This window comes from Armigeres subalbatus, chromosome 2 (genome assembly GCF_024139115.2).
Source record: "Armigeres subalbatus isolate Guangzhou_Male chromosome 2, GZ_Asu_2, whole genome shotgun sequence".
NCBI classification, from domain to species: Eukaryota; Metazoa; Arthropoda; class Insecta; order Diptera; family Culicidae; genus Armigeres; species Armigeres subalbatus.
Genome location: NC_085140.1, coordinates 595,916 through 616,253, shown reverse-complemented (window position 1 = coordinate 616,253; position 20,338 = coordinate 595,916). Strand labels below are relative to the sequence as shown.

At 37.2% G+C, this 20,338-nt stretch overlaps 1 protein-coding gene across 10 annotated transcripts in view; it reads left to right on the top strand.

The window, feature by feature from the left end:
- LOC134217381 (pyrokinin-1 receptor-like) overlaps positions 1–18,265 on the top strand; it is a 213,823-nt gene extending 195,558 nt beyond the window's left edge. For all 10 annotated transcript variants that reach the window (XM_062696120.1, XM_062696119.1, XM_062696123.1 and 7 more), the window contains 2 exons: positions 12,540–12,660; positions 16,601–18,265. In XM_062696120.1, the coding sequence (XP_062552104.1) occupies positions 12,540–12,660; positions 16,601–17,430 (951 nt within the window). In that variant the 3' untranslated portion in view covers positions 17,431–18,265. The remainder of the gene's footprint in view (positions 1–12,539; positions 12,661–16,600) is intronic.
- Positions 18,266–20,338: the final 2,073 nt, after the last annotated feature.

The window sequence follows — 20,338 nt, the reverse complement described above, 5'->3', positions numbered from 1 at the left end:
CAATCCCACATTCAATTCGAGTAAGATTGATTTAAACTTTCCTTGACATATGACATAAGAAAAGTTATCACTAAAAGCGAAGCGAGATATTACTTCTCCATTAAATTAAGTCGTGCATCTATGGCTTGAAAATCTTGAATGTTTTACCCTTTTGTGCATGTGAAAATTACAATGGAAGCCTAACTGTTGCGTAAGGGTTTACGTTTTCGCCTCAACGAAATTTTAGCAAAGTTATCTGATGAGGTCATCGATGGAATAGGCTAGGACTATTTAACTTTTTTCGTTCACTAACATATCTACAATTCTTCTATTTAGTTCCACTATAATCAGCTTTGTTTGTATCAATAGATACGTATTTCGTTTTCCACTTGAAAACTTCTTCAGTGATTTGCTCGATAACATAACACTGAAGAAGTTTTCAAGTAGAAAAAAGGAAATATGTATCTGTTGATAAGTACAAACAAAGTTGATTATAGTGGAAGTAAAAGGAAAAATTGTGAAGTCTTATAACTGTGTAACATTTCCACTAAGATGCTCGAAAATAATTAATCACTAAAATATATGATTTTTGTCATTGATGAATGGCTCAGCATACTCTGGAAGAGCACCGATCTTGTTGTAAAAATGGATGAGTGTGGTCATTCGATTGCGCTCAGTCTTTCACTCAGGCAGGCCATTGGGCTTTTCCTGCCTGCGTTTGACATTTTCTAGACGATTAACTACGCCTAACTGTACCAGGAATATAGGAATCCAGACAGATATGGCACATGGAATGTGGGGGCAGTATATTACATAGGGATATTTACAAAACTCACATAAAAGTTTATTAACAAATTAAGCCGTTTTCCCACAGAAACTTCCTAACCACACGAATTGAGAGGCGAAAGTTTTACTTTCGTCTCAGGAACACAGGAATATTCTGGTAGGCGAAAAACTCCTTCTTGCTGAGACCGATAGGGGAAAATTGTACAGGACGAATTCCAAATAAGCACTGTCGAATCGGTCCTTTGAAGAAACATTGAGCCTCACTGTAATTAATCGTGATGGTAACCGTTCGGAACTCGAATAACACACACAAACGGTACTACTCAGAACTATGAGTAATCCTGCTTTTGACGGAAAATGAGTAAATTTTTCGTGGGAAGAAAAGAGACGACAATTCAATTTTAGTCTGTCACACAGTGGATAAAAGTAAGAGTGCTCGCACGATTTCGCTCGAACTATGTAGGGGAACGGTTCGGCACTTCATCCCATAGCTTCTATTTTCATCCCATCAAAAACAAAGCAATGAAAAAGAATTTGGTTTGTTTCTTATTTTTGTGATTTTTTTCAGCTGTGAGCACGCGTGTTAGCAAAAAGAAGCGACGAGATGAATATATGTTCAGTGAGATGGAAAACATAGGCCCTCCTTAGCCGTGCGGTAAGACGCGCGGCTACAAAGCAAGATCATGCTGAGGGTGGCTGGGTTCGATTCCCGGTGCCGGTCTAGGCAATTTTCGGATTGGAAATTGTCTCGACATCCCTGGGCATAAAAGTAACATCGTGCTAGCCTCATGATATACGAATGCAAAAATTGTAACCTGGCTTAGAAACCTCGCAGTTAATAACTGTGGAAGTGCTTAGCGAACACTAAGCTGCGAGGCGGCTCTGTCCCAGTGTGAGGATGTAATGCCAATAAGAAGAAGAAGAGATGGAAAACGGAACAGTTCCCCTATATGTTGAATTTTGGAACGGTCGTCTAGCGAAGATGGATATTTCTCGCAATTTTTATAAACCTGACTTCAGAAATTGAGCACTTGATAGCGCTTCGCCAAATGAATACAATGTTAGTTCCAAAGTAAGGTTCAAAGTATGGATTGTAATGCTACTCAATCATTGGGTTTTAAGGGCTACACAATCCCACAGGAACTGTTTAACGGTGTATTATTTTAGCATCTCCACAGCTAATAATTGATAGCTTTTCTATCCATGCCATGACATAAATTTGAATCTTGTGTGGCAAGCGCAAGGGATACACTATGTCCAGAGGCCGAGAATGTTTCACACTGAAAACCATTCTAAGACCAAACCGCGAATCGAAGTGGCTGTCTCCGGATTGACAATCCTAAGCCTTTTCTCACCGACTAACTGGGAACATTCCAGATGGTGAATTATCGTGTTAGTGAATTCCAATCCCTGAATATCTTTTTAGAACTTTTAAAATGAATGCAAGAAACAATGTACAACACTGCTAATGAGTATGGTGACCCATGGTGACAGAGAATAACCAAGCTTATGCGTACAGAAACACAAATGGAAAATTTTATTTAAATTTACACTAAAAATCTACAAATAAACGGAAAGCCATAATCACCATACATTCACATGAGATGTAGCCTAACTGTATGCAATATTTGACGTGAACCGTCCATATTGCATGCTTAGTCAGCTTAGCAAGTTATTAGAATAAACTGTAAATTTTCGCATATAAAGTTGAACACGCTGATTATTTTTCATTATTTTCTGTGAAGGTAAGCTGAAGCATTCTACCACTCTCTCCCCATCCAGTAGCAACTGTACGGAAAGAATGAATAAGTCCAATTCATTTGAGAATTTACGATACCGAAGGCGACGACGTTATGAAGGATTGTTGGGAACGTGACTGCTTGATATTATTTGCCCCACTTTTCACTTTCGTTCATAGTGCCGATGAACTTTCATTGGAAGTAGACCCCCCTACGATAAGAATTCAACCATTTTAGGCAGGAATGTTCTGCGAAGGAAAATGAGAAAGTTTTCCATCGAGAGGGTGGGCAGCAACCAACGCGGCGTGGAAATGGTCAACTTTTTGATACTGTGTTGGAAGCTAAAAAGCGTGACGTAATTGCCCAACGGTTATCGCATGTTGCGTCAACCAGTCTACAGCAATTTACAGCACCGAAAGGGAAAGTGTTATGCTTGACGGTAGGAGCAACGTTCTGTCCTGTACGGCGGTAATGATAGCAATATCGAGCAAATGTTGGGTGGTCATAATGGACATTTAATCGCTGAATTTATTATGTTGAAGATCACGGACTGCTGTTTTAAGCCCGTTAATCAGATTTTCAGCTAATTGTGGGCGAAATAAAGCTGCAGTAATTGATGGTGATGGTAGTGGGGTGCATAAGTACTTTTTACTGAGGATTATCGCATATTTAATTTTCATAATGATTTCTACACATACCTACATCATCTTTTAGCGATTAACTAACGATTATTGTATTAAAATGTATAAAAAATATGTAGTCTTGAACTTACTCAGAATTTAAAAAAAACTTTAATAAAGAAAAAATGTATAAAATAAAATAAAATTGATCCTTCTATTCATTTCTATGAATATAAAAATCAAATAGCAAGGATTTCACTTCTTCCGTATCAGCCAAGCCAAGAAATTTTCTAATGAAATCTGTTCGCTATTCATTAATTAAATAGAGCGGAACTCAAGGTTCATTTGATTCAGGATCATCATTTAATTCCAAAATAGTCAGCATAAAATCCGATTTGCAGCCAATCGACATTGACTTCTCTTAGCCAGAAACGGCTTGGTCGTAAATCAGTTTAGTTCACCATGCTAAACGTTTTGGATTGTGGGCACCAACTTTTTCTTCTTCGAATGTAATCGTAAAACGACACTTCGAAAATCGTAAATGAAATCACTTTCTCTTCAATGCTAGAGGAACATTTTATGTTGAAATTCATTTAGCAGCACAGCGATAACTTGAACATAGTGACGGTCAAAGTCAAATTAAATATTTCACATTTTCATTGTTCTTCGTAAAAAACTTCACCTATTCAAATAAAAGGAATAAAATGAGCTATGCTACTTTCAATTATTTCTTCAGCTTATTGATTTATTTCTTAGGCTTTAACATTCCACGTATTGGAAATTTTTTAGAAGCTACGCATCGGGTGCAAAGGATCAATGTTTCAAGTTATCACCCTGTGTGATTGACTTTCATTGATTTGGCCAATAATTCCAAGTCAAATTGCTATTGGATTCCTTCATTTAAACGCCAAGTTTTTTGCTTTGTCTACCTTTATCCCGCTGGGTTTCAATCTAGCACTTGCTCGCAGATTTTGTTTCCTGTTCTACGCTGATTGTTTTTTCATCATCTACGACAGTAAAATTAACATTGAATAAAGAACAAACGAATATTGTAAAAAAAGCCTGCAAAATTGTAAGGTCTCATACAATACATGCATAAGAATCTAGCATTTTTAAATAGGCCCAGTTCTTAAACAGGTGTGGCAAGCGCAACACTATGTCCAGAGGCCAAGAATGTGAAACACCAGTTGGGTGTTCATGAACATTTGGTTAATGTTTTATAGCTAATGATACACATACATACTTACACACACGGTTAGACAGACATTTGCCCAGTTTGAAAGGCTGACCATACACTCTGGTTTATAATACTATGGGTCTCCGGGTCTTCTGTAAAAGCTCGTTTTTGAAGTGAAATGATAGCCTTTTAGGACAATTTTGTTGTGCGAGAAAGGCAAAAAAGGCTTTAACCATACTCTTAAACACAACTTCGCGTCCTATCGCCTCCCATATTTCTGGGGATTGAGTCCAGCAGAAGTCTTTTCATTGGCACTCATAATTCATTGACTTGCTCCAGTATCACACTCTTACAAATAAAGATCCTGTGTGAAGTACTAAGCTACGATTAAAAGGACGTCAAGGTTCATTCATTTAACTTCGAAACTTGTGACAAATTGTAGATAAGAATTTCAGATTTGGTTGAGTTACCCAAATGGTCAACAAATTAAACAGTATGTTTTGCAAAAACTTCTAAAGTACATCATTCAGAAGGCGAAAGTTCGTTCCTTCCTTGAATTTATTTATTGCATTATGTAACATATGTGGGAGAAAATAAACGGGAGTTGAATTCCGAGAAGAAGACAAACTTCTCGAAAAAAAAACTTTTTCTCCCATTGGGAACAGACAGGACACAGAAATCATCAACACCAGTCATAAGTGTTCCTTTTGCTTGGAAACATACCATTTTGATGGGTTCTGTTTCCGATGCGGGAATTGCTGTCACAGTTGGTAACCAACTCGCCCCAGATAAAATGCTGCAGAGCCAAGTGGTATTTGGATGGGGCCGCTGCTGGCAACGAGTTTTGCGGTGAAATTAAATAAATGTCGATGAAACATCACGTTGTAAAACAGCGAGACATTTGCTATCGATTAGTTAGCTCCCATAAGTTGTACAATATTAAATTCGCTTTTACTGGTCCTAATTAATACATATTTTACGGCATGTTGCATCTTTTTAAAGATTGGAAACATTTTATGTATATGCATAAAAACTCAAACCAAGAAAAAATTGACATATCGATGGTTACTCAAGCAACAACACATATAATTTGCGATTACGCATAAACGATTGTAAACATTATTTTTAATTATTTATAATTTTTTTTTTCTGTCGCACACGTTTTCAGGAGCGTATCTTTGAAATCAGATTTAATTATAGTAGATTAAATAGCAATAAAAGACAAAATAAAAAGTTGAATTAGTGAATATCGCTTACAGTATCGTAAGATGGATATTCCTATACAACTGTCAGTATTTCAGTCGCTTTAGCTTCAGCGGACAAAGAACGCTTTTGCAAGCGATATCTGATCAAATTATATTACCATATTAGCACAGACATGTTTGTAAAATGGGATCAGAAAAAAGTCGAGCCGTGGATCAGTTAATTTTAAACTGAATTTTTGCATTCGTATATCATGAGGCTAACACGATGATACTTTAATGCCCAGGGAAGTCGTGACATTTTCCAATCCGAAGATTGCCTAGACCGGTACCGGGAATCGAACCCAGCCACCCTCAGCATGGTCTTGCTGTGTAGCCGCGCGTCTTACCGCACGGCTAAGAAGGGCCCTGATTATGTAACGAGTTGCAAAAAGATGATATGATTCAATATTTTTAACCAGATCCGGAATATTTCTGTCTGATTTACCGCACATAAGCGCTTTTACCAAAAAGTAAATTAGAAAATTAGTGCAGAAGACAAAATGATTGTTTATGTTTACAATTCCCAAGATGCCAGACCACATAACACAACTCAACAAACTTTGTTGCGAAAGTGAAAAAAATGTAACACAGAGTTTTAAAAATATATCATATAATTGAATTACGTTCGGTCACTCAACTTTTCTAAATAAGCAAAGCGTAATAATGTAAATAATATTTCAATTTGCTCACCCATGGTCTAATACTTGTCAGGTCTATTCGAATCCAATACGAGACACTACCGCGCACAGCATCGCTGCAATAAAGAAAATTATAAAGATAAGCCCAACGGGCGTAAAACCGAGCGGCATTATACATATATTTGTATATACCACACAGGGTACAATCGTCGTTTGATACAATTTAATGAGATCTTTGGGAAGAAGGACCCTCATTCCCATAATCTTCAGGTTATTGTTCTGCAATATTAGGAAATAAAATACATCTAAGGCTTTATGTGAATGGAAGTTACCTTCAGTGATAGAACTGAAGTAAAATGACTCGTCACATCAATATTTTCATGCTACGTGAGCCTGAGTAAAAAGTTTCCAGACTTCCCGTAAATTGAACCTCTTTAAAAATTTATCAGAGACGGACAAGCATAGCCACAGGCTGTGAATCTTGTTAATAAGGTGAATCAGTTCAACGCTGTGTAATTTCCCCTACCTTTCATCTCGTTTTGATTTTGTCTCGCATTTTAGAAGTCGCTAATTTAGTTCCAACTCCAACCATCGACTTAGGGAGAAGTCCTTCATCAGCAACACCTTCATTCAAACCCTCGACCTAATAGACCAGCGGTTCTCAATCTGGATTGCATGTACCCCTGGGGGTATTTTCACTGGTTCCATGGGATACCTCGGATAAAAATGCATAATGGCGGAATTTACATTACAATTAAAAAAAATGAGACCATACAATTTTTACATAAAGTTGTTTTTACTTCGAGTTTTTTAATGCGCTTTTTTTTAATGTCGACAAGGGAAATGTATAAACCACGAAAAATCGATTTTCGGTGAAATCGTTAGCATGACAACAATGAGACTTTGTTTGGGTGAAATTTTAAAATATATCGAATAACCCTGTCCCATGTTAAAATTGATTGATTGGGGAGCAACTCAGAAAAAAATCAACGAGATAGTAGAATGTTTAAATTTATTAGATTTGTTTATGCGAATTGGAATCGGCTGTTATCACAGTATGAGAGAACATAATATGGGATTTCCAATCCGTAGATGACGAGTTCGATTCTCGGTCCGGTCTAGGATGTTTTCTGGTTGAAAACTTTTTCGTTGAAAATTTTTCCAGAGTTTTTACTACAGCGCACGTAGTTCAGATCTCGAGCTCCTAATTCAAAAGTAAACAATCTTGAAAATTGGTTTGAAGCATCGCTAAAATTACCAAAAGATCGTTTTGCCCCAGGGTGCATATTACCGCAGTTTTCCCTACCACTCAAGAAAAAGGTTGAGAACCGCTGTAATAGGATAATAGAAGCCACGCTATGTTTAAAGGCAACTATTATGCAAAGTGAATGCACCTCGGATGTTAAGCCGTTAGGTCATAGTTTTTGACCTCTAGTTTAAGGATCTGTGTCGATTGAAATATTTCATCGGTGAAAATTTGACTTTTTTACCATTTAAGGGGATGTTTTTAACCTAAAACTCAATTCTGATTTTTTTTTAATTTTTCGAAGCAAGTTATATAAAATTCAGGCACCACAATTTTTTCCTGACGCTTCAAGGAAAATTTTCATATAAAAATAATTTTCATACGATGAAAGTAGTAGAAGTTATACTGAAAATACTGTTGACACCGAACATATATTTCATTTTTCGATACCGAATTCTTGTGTAACTGCTTATCTCATACGTGTCTATTAAAAAAAAACCAGCAACCCTGCACCACTTGTTACCATAGAAACAGAATTTAAAGCTGGACAGGTCAAGGAAGAAGCTCGATTATATTTCAATTGTGTTCATAATCATCTTCTGGAAGGAGGAGACTTTGACACAATTTTAGACAAAAACCCCTCCTCCAGCGCTAAAATGGCTGGTGGGGTCTACCAAATTTTCGGAACTGTAGCAAAAAAACATCCAGACAAATCTGAAGTCTGGACATCAGAGGTCAACGCAACTCATCACGCTCAACTTCATTTTACTGGGCGTTACTGCCGAAGTCTTTTAGTTATACTATCGACAGACATATGATTTCTGTACAGTGATACACGTACCATGTTGTACGCGTACAGCAGCAGGATGACACACATATTTTTTACCATTCGCTGTGTTACTATTGTATTATCTGCGTTACATACAGATTTTTCTTACAAAATAATAAAAATTTATTTTCCATTTTTACATGACCTGTAAATATATTAATAAAATGTAAATACATACTTCGTTAAAATCCGGCCTTTTGCTGATTATTTTAAACATTTTTATTGTTGTTAAAAACACACTTGGTGAATTTTCGGTTGATGTAAAGAAATACTATTATCTGTAAAATTGCTGAAAAGTTAATTTGTCGTTATCAAAGTTATTTTACCAATATGTACAGCTTTTTTATGGTTATTGGGATGGACAAAAATCGCAAAATCCCTATTTACGCCCAAAAAAATCCATATAAAAAACGGTTGCCGCTCCAATCGTGGAAATTCTTAGATATGCAAAATTTTCTTAACTAGTCTACCAGGCATTGTCCGTTGTCTTACAAAATATGTGAGTATTTATTATTATATTCTTTATTATCGTGATTTAATAAAAAAAAGAAGTGTACAATCTGAACAATCACTGTGAATTTTTCATTCTTCGGATTTTGAAGGCGTTTTCCTGACTTTGTAGATCTTTGCTGATTTAAGGATACTCCAAAAGGATTTCTCACATTTTCTGATATCCCATTTTCTTAGATTCTAGAGCTTCGATTAAATCATTGCCATGACCTTAACTTTACAGAATATCTTCAGACACGTTTTACTCCGTAAATCATACAAGTTCTTAATATTCCCACATTCTTTAAACCCTCCCGGGTAATCAAATACTTCAGATTCCTTAGATTCCTGCGTTATTCAGAGTTTGACAAATTATTTCAATTTTCGTTGATTTTTCAGTAGGGGAGACTGGGTAGACTTGATCCCCTTTTCTGGTTTCCGATGTATCACAGCCAAAAATAAATAAACATACGCGATTTCCACACAGACTCTCTAAGAAATATAGTATTTAACTTTACTGATGTATGACAGTCCTTAAATTATTGTTGTTATTGATACACAATCAATTTTTTAGAGTGTTGACAAAAAACTACTTTTAAAATATTTGGGGGAAATTGATCCCTCTCCAAAAACTTGCTTTGATAAAATTAGAAAGGTGCCCTCAGATTTTTTAAATATTTTTCCTTAAAAATACGTGCCATTTTCGAATTGCTGTGCGTATACATGAACGATTTTTGTTATTGAATTCGACAGCACATGCAATTTTAAAATTTGAGGAGACTTGATCCCCTTTCTATGATATCTACGCAATAAATAATTTTTCCTGCCAAAACTTCATCAAATCTGTCAAATCTACAAAAAATAGAAGCCTGAGAACAGATTTATATTTTTTTGAATTTTTTCGCCAAATTTTTGTATGGGTGACTAATGGGGGATCAAATGTCCCCATATTGAGGCAATAACTTTAAATCCAAATATCCTAAAACTTTGATGGAATGTTGACATTTTCATCAGTACAAATCATTAAGCACATTTATGGCTTTGTGCTGTGAAAAAACGAAAGCATTTGGTCATTGTTATGAAAAGTTATTCAAATTTTTCGTGGCCAATAAAAAAATCTTTAGAAAGGTCAAAACATACAAACCGCCCTGCAGAATAAATAAGGTTGTCAATCCAAAAAATAACTCACCACATAAAGGTCATTTGTCTAGAGGATCTATACTAAAAAATACGCTAGAACAAAACTACTTTAGTTCTCGATAAAACAGGGGGTGATCAATATCTCCCCGGAGATCAAGTCTACCCACCTTCCCCTACATATACGGAAATGGCGAAATGGCATAGATTCTCAAAAATATTTAAACCTCCATTCTCCAGTTCAGTAGACCCTCTAGTGTCCCAGATTTCCAGACCATTTTTTTAATCCAATTTCTTACGAATGCCATAGCTTATCCAGAATTTACAAATTCATCATGTGGTAATGCGGGACATTTTCCGGGCAATTCGGATCAAGCAAGCTGAATCCAGGACAGTTCTGCATAATCCGAGAAGTCTGGACACTTTATGTTAAAATTAGTAAAAGGATTGATGGAGATATCTGTGCTGTTAAGCATTACTTACACAAATAAATTTTCTAATGTCTTTTTCATCGATAATTAAATATAAAGCACTTAAGAAGTGTTCATGAAGGCGATGAAATATTCGTTTAATTGTTGGGAAATAATTAGGAAATAATTAGTTCAAATATAAATAGAAAATATGTTGACGTTTCCTTTTTATAAGAAATATTTACAAGAAACTAAGAAAAAAGATCAGCATTCCAGACTTGTCTGAAAATTAGATATTAAAAAAGCTGATAATGGCAAAAGAAAATCATTTACGGTTATCAAGTATAACCAGAACAAACAGTTACAATATTTTTCTAAATATATGCCTACTGAACGAATCATTTAGTGAAATGATGTGGCATATAAATTTCTAAAATAAGTAGTTTGAATTTAAATGGAATATAAAAATATATCGCAGACGAACACGTTAATTGGTCGCTTTCTTATTCCAACAAGAAAAAAGACATTTTTCTTATTATGTTTTACCGTCAATGATGGGTAGTGACCGCAACCAGATGGCGCCATTGTTTGCGTTACTAGCATTGCTTGCATTCAAATTTGCTTTGCACTGTACCTGTAACGTTGTATACAACGGGCGCAGAGCAGGGTACGTATCAGCGTAGAATCATCATTGCTTGAGTAATACCACCGTGATTCTGGGTGACAGATATATGATTTTATGTTGTACAGTGATTTTCGCATCATATATCTGTCACAAGTATTAAACGTGTGATTTGAAAGGAAAATAATGCAATGGTTATTTCAAGGTATTGAAGAGTCTACCACAGGTAGTTGATTGCTGTTTTAGTGTAACATTGTTGGACTTCTATTCAGACGCCATACGAGCTTTTTGTGACAGTTGGATAGCAGGCGAAACATTTCTTATTTTGAAATTCCATGTTCTTGAATTGAGCGCATTACAGGGAGGCCTTACAAAGTATACGGAGCAAACAACGGAAACATAAATTTACTACTTAGCAAAATTACAAAATGCCAGATAACTACGAACAGTATGCAAGTAAACTGTTATCCACGGCGGTAGCATATAACAGTGGTCACATAATGCCGACGTCCATTGAGGTTCAATCAAGTTTGAAATACAGAACATAAATACCACTTTGAACTAGCTCATAGTTTTAATTTTTTGTTGATTTGAAATGTTGAAGAGTGATATTATGTTATTAAATTTAATATTACTACTTTTTATTGGCATTACATAAACCACTCTGACATATGCCGCCTCGGAGCTTAGCGTTCATTTAGTACTTCCATAGTTAATAACTGTGAGGTATCTAGTCCATGTTACCATTTTCGCATTCGTATATTATGAGGCTACGATGATACTTTATGCCCAGGGAAAGCGAGAATATTTCCTAGACAAGACCGGGAATCGAACCCAGCCACTTTTAGCATGGTCTTGCAGTGTAGCAGTGCATCTTACCGCACGGCTAAGGAAGGTTCCAGATCTATTCATAATAAACCGTAAGAACATTTGAGACTGGCAGTAATTTTAATATAAGTTCTAGTATTTTCATCATATGAAAAATGTTTTTATATGAAAATGTTTCTTAAAGCATCAGGAAAAAAAAGAAGTTGTTGGATTTTATATAAATTGCTTTTAAAAAATTAAAAAAATCAGGAAAGGTTTTTAGGTTAAAAATATTACCTTAAATAGTGAAAAAGTCAAAATTTCACCGATGAAATATTTTAATCGACGCAGATCCTTAAACTAGAGGTCAAAAACTATGATCTTACGGCTTAACATCCGAGGTGCATTCACTTTGCATAATAGTTGCCTTTAAACATAGCATGAGAAGTACTAATAATGAACCAAAACTCAAGTCCTTTGATTGAAATGATAATAAATAATACTGTAGTTTGTTTGGTACGGTTGAAAATGCTTATATGAAGAACTGTAAAGTTTGTTTAGTCATGGATTATTAATCGGAAACGCATTCCGAATGTTTGCATTACTGCTATCCTACGTCTCACTAGCCAGGTTGACCTCAAACCATCTATTTTTGTGTTTCCCATCCACTCTCAATTCTTTGTTTTATTTTCTGCATACATCATGCTGTTCTCCATTCGCCATTGCATTTCCATATTGCCAATAAAACAATCCTACCACTTTTTTACCACTTGATCAATGGTCATTTAAGATTCATTTACAGTCTATATTGTTTAGGAGACGCTGGCCCGAGGCTGTCAAATTTCGCGTAAATCACGCAGTAAAGAGCGATCATACCGAATACTGTCCCGAAGGGAGCGACGTCCAGTTGCAAACAAGGAGTCTTCTGAATTCTCAGGTAAAATATCTTTATTATTATTAACACATTAGGCGGTGATAAGGGTTGTTGTTTTCGTGAAGCTGTTACATCAACAAGCTGGTAATGTTTTCGATAAATAGAAGACGGAAAGTGTGCACTTATAATAACGATTCAGTCAAGTACCACTTCAACCTTGTGTTGCTATTTGTGCTCCACGGAGAAACGTATCCTTCGAGTAACGTCTTGGACTGTTATGCAATAACGATACATCTCGAGCGCACCCAGTGGGGGTTCGTTACGTGCGTATTTTTAATAATTCATAAGCCATATTCTAGAGGAAATTGTTGAATGTACATTATGGTCTGCGGATAACCACAAGAACTTTCCGAAAAGGGATTTTCGACGAAGTGGAAAATGCCATAAATTATTAAAGCAACATGTCTCGAACCGTGAAAGCATCCTTCATATTTCGGAGAGACAATCAACGCGGATAAAATCATGGTTTCGCCACGTGAGCGGGTTTGAAGTGCAGCTTTGAAACTTTTACGATGTTTTGCGTTGCTCGCGTATCGAAGTTATGAGGCGAGGGCTTACATACCAAAATTGAACTTTTTGTGGGAGCATCCATACTAAGTCGCCGTTCTTAGCATAATTTCTGGATGCAGAAACTAGCAGTGGTCAACTAAATTATGTCCTCGTCGAACATATTCTAAGGGGTCGTTCAATGATGACGTCACAGTTTTTATGGGGAGCACATATGTTAGGCGTAAAAAAAGCGTGAAAGACAAGGGGAAATTAGTGGACGACATATTTGAATCGCCCCTAAGAAGGTATGATGAGCTGACAAATAACGTCAATTAGATAATCTCGATTTTCTAACGCATATCATCTTATCCCAATTAAACCGTAAGTTTAAGTACCACATATTCAAAATAAAAAGTTTACTTTGACTTTTAGATGAACAATGTTTTAAATCATTGTGGCTGCATATCATTTCATAGGAGGCAGAGGGACTATGTCCAAGGGCTTGACGACCCCTCTCCAGGACACTGCGAGTTGTGGGACTTGCTTAGGATGTGGTGGGGTTTGACAATGGGCTCTGTTAAACTACTATACAAAGCAGCATGTATCCAAAGCGACCGTGTGTGGTGCGTGCCGGCTCAAAGTGACCTATTGAAATTAATTTATTGGCTTTTTTCGGTTGTAATTGTACTAATCAAAGTGAAAGGGAGTAGATGAAAGTAATGAAGATATAGATTCGATTGACACCGTAAGCAAGCGGCAAGTTTGAAATGAATAGAAACTAAAGATTAGCAGAGGGCCCAAACCAACCTACCGAACCTCTGTATAACGAGCTGAGCGATATGCAGAGACGCGTGATCGAGTAGTGGCCGATCAATGAGGGAATATGTGGGTTGAGGATCAAAGGCCGGTCCTTCAATTGCAGCATAATCATCGTTCATAGTCCACACTCCGGCACCTGAAACATGAGTACGACAGCTGCCCAAGCCACGACGTCAGAATCATTATAGGAAATTTGCACGCTCAGGTTTACCAGGAACCTCTCCCTTAAATCGTTTATTCTATTGGAAAGTCCAGTGCCAGTTTACAGTACACTGGAACCGGTACATAGACTCTAGCTCGAGACGTACCTACCTGGCTACAGCGTTGATACACCTATGGATGGCCTATAGTGGAGCTCCGTAATCGTTGGACTTGAGCGTTGTTCATCCAGTTCCCCCGAACGTTTAGTGTCCTCAGGTCCTATTCCACCGCGTGCAGCCAGCGTGGCCGTGGCTTTCTTTTAACTTCATGGGAAACGTCACTGTTACATGTCACAAGCGTTCCAAGGTTAACAAATTCCTAATAATAATAAACAAATTCTTCAACAACTTCTAACACATCCCCATCAAGCACTACTTCAGCCCCAACATCACTAGGTCTTCCTCTAGCTCTTTAAGCCTATCCTCGTCGTCTCCCTCTTCAGTGGGACAAAAGCCTCCACTGCACCTCTGCGATCGATTCCAATGAGGTTTATGTCATCCGAAATGCCCAGGAGCATATGTGACCTTGTGATGGAACTTTTCAATAGTCGATCTAAACTCCTCCTGAACCTGAATCTACCACCCGATCACGAGCATATCGCCCATCACTATGAAAGCTGTTCCCAGCTTGTGTGTGTTATCGCAGCTCTGGTAGATGGTATGATTACCACTAAACGTTCGCACCAGTGATCCCTTCTAACAAACCTCCTACAGCGTTACGATGCCGAATCCATGATCCTTTAGGACATCCGCGAGTATGCGTGTGCTCCCGATGAAGCCGAGAGATTTGCAGTTCCACGAACCGAGTATCCAATCGCTTTTCATCGCTGTGGTCTTCGCCGATTGTGCCGATTAAGGCTGGTTTTCGGGGCCTGACACCAGTCCTCCTTAATTAACGGTGGACTATGGTGCACAGTTTTGCTTAGAGTCCCTTGCGGGCACTCGGACAATGATCAGCCAGCGAACATGGGGAACAGACGCTGTTATGAGCCGCTGCTAACATAGAGTACAGACGCTTGGTTATATTTGCACCTCCGAAAAGAAGCAACCTAACGCCGCCCCCCCTTCCCTGTTAGCGTACAAACAAAGTTCCAACCGTAGTTGGTTACCGGATTTTCCTTAAGGTTGTGATTAAAGATGCGAAACAAAGTGCACAAAACTTTAAAAGACGTAACTTATAAAATATTCTTCTGAAACCTATATTTTCAAAAATTTAAAAGCAAACAAATTGGAACTAACTTTTTTTTCTTTTAGAAGACCATTATGTGGTGAGTTATTTTTTTGGATTGACAACCTTATTTATTCTGCAGGGCGGTTTGTATGTTTTAACCTTCCTAAAGATTTTTTTATTGGCCACGCAAAATTTGAATAACTTTTCATAACAATGACTAAATGCTTTTTTTTGTGTCTTTATTGAGGAGACTTTCAATTGACCAAATGCTTTCGTTTCTTCACAGCACAAAGCCATAAATGTGCTTAATGATTTGTTCTGATTAAAATGTCAACATTCCATCAAAGTTTTAGGATATTTTGATTTGATGTAATTGCCTCAATATGGTGACATTTTATCCCCCATTGATCACCCGTACAAAAATTTGGCTAAAAAATTCAAAAAATATAAATCTGTTCTTAGGCTTCTAGTTTTTTTTTGTAGATTTGACAGATTTGATGAAGGGTTGGCAGGAAAAAGTATTTATTGCGTAGATATCATAGAAAGGGGATCAAGTCTCCCCAAATTTTAAAATTGCATGTGCTGTCGAATTCAATAACAAAAATCGTTCATGTATACGCACAGCAATTCGAAAATTGCGCGTATTTTGAAGGAAAAATATTTAAAAATCTGAGGGCACCTTTCTAATTTTATCAGAGCAAGTTTTTGGAGAGGGATCAATTTCCCCCGAATATTTTAATAGTAGATTTTTGACAGCACTCTAAAAAATCGATTGTGTATCAATAACAACAATAATTTAAGGACTGTCATACTAAAGTTAAATACTATATTCTTAAAGAGTCTGTGTGGAAATCGCGTATTTTTATTTATTTTTGGCTGTGATACATCGGAAATCAGAAAAGGGGATCAAGTCTACCCAGTCTCCCCTACTTTTTCCATTCGTTAGTTGATCTATTGTGGCAGAAGGTGCACGTTACATTGCTGCAATGAATACCAATGGTAGCAAGAAAACTCGAAAGTCCTTGATACTAAACATTTTTTTTTGGTTCCAATTGGTCTTATTTCAGACTAAGATTTCATGATTTTCTGGAGGTAATTTAAAAGCAAGAAATAAGAAGCTGGCTAGAGATTCAATACATAGTGAAATGTCAATATTACTGATTTAATTTTTCGTGGCCCGCCAGATAGGCTATATAGGCTTTCCAACTATAAGATTATTATATGAGTAAGTCCTAAGTCCTAATGGTTTTCCTCCTCTTTGCAGGCAATTCCGTCAAGGATGACAGCATATACTCGTCCTCTACTCAGAAACAATCCATCGATTCCATAGCACTGTCACGAGGCCACTCTGTGAAGCGTTTCCAGTCGGATCGATTAGCGGAATGTGACAAAACGGCCGTCGCCCCGCAGATGTTCACGTCGAAAGTGATGATGACGTCCTCGGCCCACTTGAATCTCTACACACAGGAGCAGGAGCTGTGTCTCAATATATATCCTTCTAATAATTCGCTGTCGCGGTCCACGGAAAATTTGTCTCGCATAAGCATACAGTTGAATCGATTGTCCTCTGATGAAACGAAGCTTCACAGCCTCCAACGAAGCCACATGTGTGCCACGCCACGTTCATCGTCGTCTACGTCGTGCCAGACGAGCAAACAAGGAGCAACTTATGGAGGCGTTTCGTTGGATGACGAACTGGAACAGGCTAACATGCGTACCCAACCACTGAATGAAGTCACCAATCTAGATCTAATTTGTAGTCAGCAGGGCGAAATACAAATTTTTATTAAACGTAAAAATCGACACCAGGAAAACCGTTTGAAGCTGTGGCGCTATCTGCATCGTATGTCACCGTTGAAGGGTAAACAAAGCCACCACAATCGGCACCCAACGGCAGTTCATTTTTACAGCCCCGTGCTGTTCAGTCAGAAAGAAAGTGCGGAGGGAGAGCAGCACTCAAAAATGTCACCGACAGCAGCAAATGTGCTCCCAATAGATTGTGGTATGCCAGCCTCTGAAAGCCAGGAAGATGACCTCGAGGCATACATGAAAGAGATAAAGCTCAGAGAGAATCAAAACGGCTCGGTCCCATAAGCCATTTGTAAGTCGTTTCCCCAGAAGGACGAAAAAACTGTTCAGGTGATGTAGTACCTTAGACTGACAAGGTTTCACAATTGTGGGTTTTACCATACTGAGGTGTGTAAAGAATAAAAAGTAAGCTAAGTAGTAAGGGAAACCCCCATAAAAAAAGGTTGTTAATGGAAAAACACAACGACAAATCGATCTTTTGGTTTTAAATTAATGCATACCTTTGTTTCAAAGAGATCGGTATATGAGTCGGCGTAACTTACCTGCATGTATAAGCGTGTTCAAGAGTTTTAAAAGTATTGCTAAATAAAATAATGAATGCATATTCCGGTCAATGTAAAATACTACAGTCTACCAATAACATGTCAGTCATCGAGATGACTTTTATAACAGAAAATTGCGATAAAACATTGAATTACACAAGTGCCGATATTTTCAGCAACCTTTATAGGCCATTCGTATAATCAAGAACATACTACATGAAAACATTTCTTGGAATTATTGCGGATTCATCTAAAAAGTTTGATTACAGAGGCCAGAGAGTAATAATTGACTAGTTAAAGCTAAATACGTGATGAAATTATAACATAAATAAAAAATCACGAAAATAAATTTAAAAAAATGTAGTTTATAACCTTGACCAGTGAGACCATGCTGAAAAGAAATATATACAATCAATTCATGCGGAAGTATGTTGCTCGAGTTACATTTTTTGCCGTTTTTTATGTGAATTTTGATTTTTAAATCAGTTCTGTACTCAGCACATTTCACAAAATTGCAAAACAATAAATGCGACTCTGAGGGACGATTGGTGTTAACAGTTAAGATGATCACTTGTCATGAGACGAGTTAGTACTATCCCATTAAATTCCACTACTTGATAGTAACGTTATATATACGTATTGCGACCTCAACTGTGAAGCCGTTTTTGGTGTCTCGTACTTGATTTGTCTAATCAAGTACGAGACACTGAACACGGCCTTACTGTTATGGTCGGAATACGTATCTATAAATATACAATCAAATGGTGCAATTAAATGGGATAGTACTAAATCGTCTTATGACAAGTGAAGACATTATAAAACGCTCAAAATAAATGTCTATAAAGTAAGATGATTCCCTGAGCACCAATAAAGCCAATAATGCTCATGCTAAGTACGGAGATCATAACCGTTCAACCAGATCATTACCGTAACAACCAAAGTCAAATTTACAGCTCCGTGGAGCTATAAATTTCACTTCGTTTGTTAGAGCAATTTTTCCTTGACCGTTTTCCTTATCATGTCTATACTAAGCTTCAGTATAGTCTGCTTGGTATTGCCGCTCCATAGAGCTGTAAATTTTGCTTCGGTAGTTGGAGAGAATTATTCTCAGCCGTTTTCCTTTATGATTTTGCTAAGCTTATGGTCTGCTTTGTGACCGTGCGTCTCACCGCGCTGGTGTTCTTGGACTCAGTTTACGTGCTTACACCAAAACTCATAATTAAATTATTTCTTTGAATTTCATAAAAAAGCAGGATTCTTCCGTACGAAGTGATTGCTCAAGGTATATAGTTTCAGCTCGACTAATCAATTCATGCGGATTATAGACTTTTTCTTCTTGTTGGCACCACTGCGAATTTAAATTTACTTTTCAGTCGGTTCTGCTTAAAGAAATATATCAGTATAATCATTCCTTGAGCATTACTTATCCTATCTATTTTCATACTCCTTTAGAAGTCCGTACTAATTCTGGAGGTCGCTGGATTCGAATCCTAGTCCGATGCAGGAATTTTTTTTATCAATTGCCCTGGACACGTAGCATACAAATTCATGTAAAGTTAGGGTCGTAGAAATTTCACATTTAAGAAGTACTATAGATGTTTTTACTGCCCATAAATGCATACTTGTCCCATGTACATAGGAATTCAAGCAAACATGGAACTGATATACATTTACGGGCAATTTAATGAATACATATTCAGATGCGAAATGGAAACGACCTGGTTGGAGAATGCATGGCTCAAAAAACATTGGAACGTGATTTATTATAAAGCCCTAAACGCAATGAAAAGGAGGGACGACGGTAACGGCATATTTTCTGTCAAATCCTGCCGTTATGGTCGCCGTTCCGTTTAATTGCGTTCGAGGCTTAAGAGTCCCAATTCGGATACAATGGACTCTTCAATACATTAAGACAATTATTGTGCGAGGATAATACAAATGTCACAAAGTATCGGAATCTGAAATCTGGACGCAAACCACTAATTTGCTAATTAGGTATACATGCGTCCACTTCACTATAAAGTTTAACACATGCACGACTTGATGTCGAAGTCACGTTGACGTATACAAATGCCAACATCGGAGAATTTCAGAAATTGGTGAATATTATGTTTGTTAATTAATATTTCTTTTATTTTAGATTGGTCTTTCATCTGTAATCGAGGTGATCACTTACCCGGGAAAATCCAAAAAGTTTGATAATGTCATCGGGAATATTAGTTAATTGCATCACATTTCCAGCATTCGTTGGGATAAGTGGACAAGACATAATTGATATCCATTTTTCATAGCATCCGAAGGATATAACCGAATGTGCAAAAAGAGTCAACTGTGGCGGCGGCTGGTATTCGGATTCAGATGGCTTTTCCACAGTCGTGACCATTAAGTCAGCTTATTGGGTAGGGTTTATCACGCATATCTAGGAAGTAGGAGATTGTTGATTCGATTCCCACCAAAACACGTGGACTCTTTTTCGCAAATTTATATCATTTTGTCCATATTAAACATGTGGTGTACAAAAACATTAGCTAACATGATTGTTTGTACGACCAAATCACCGAATAATATGTAATAATTTGAAAGTAAAATACGTAAAATTAAAATCCACGTAGTATACATATAAAACCCGTAGCCCTGGGTGGCTCGGGTTT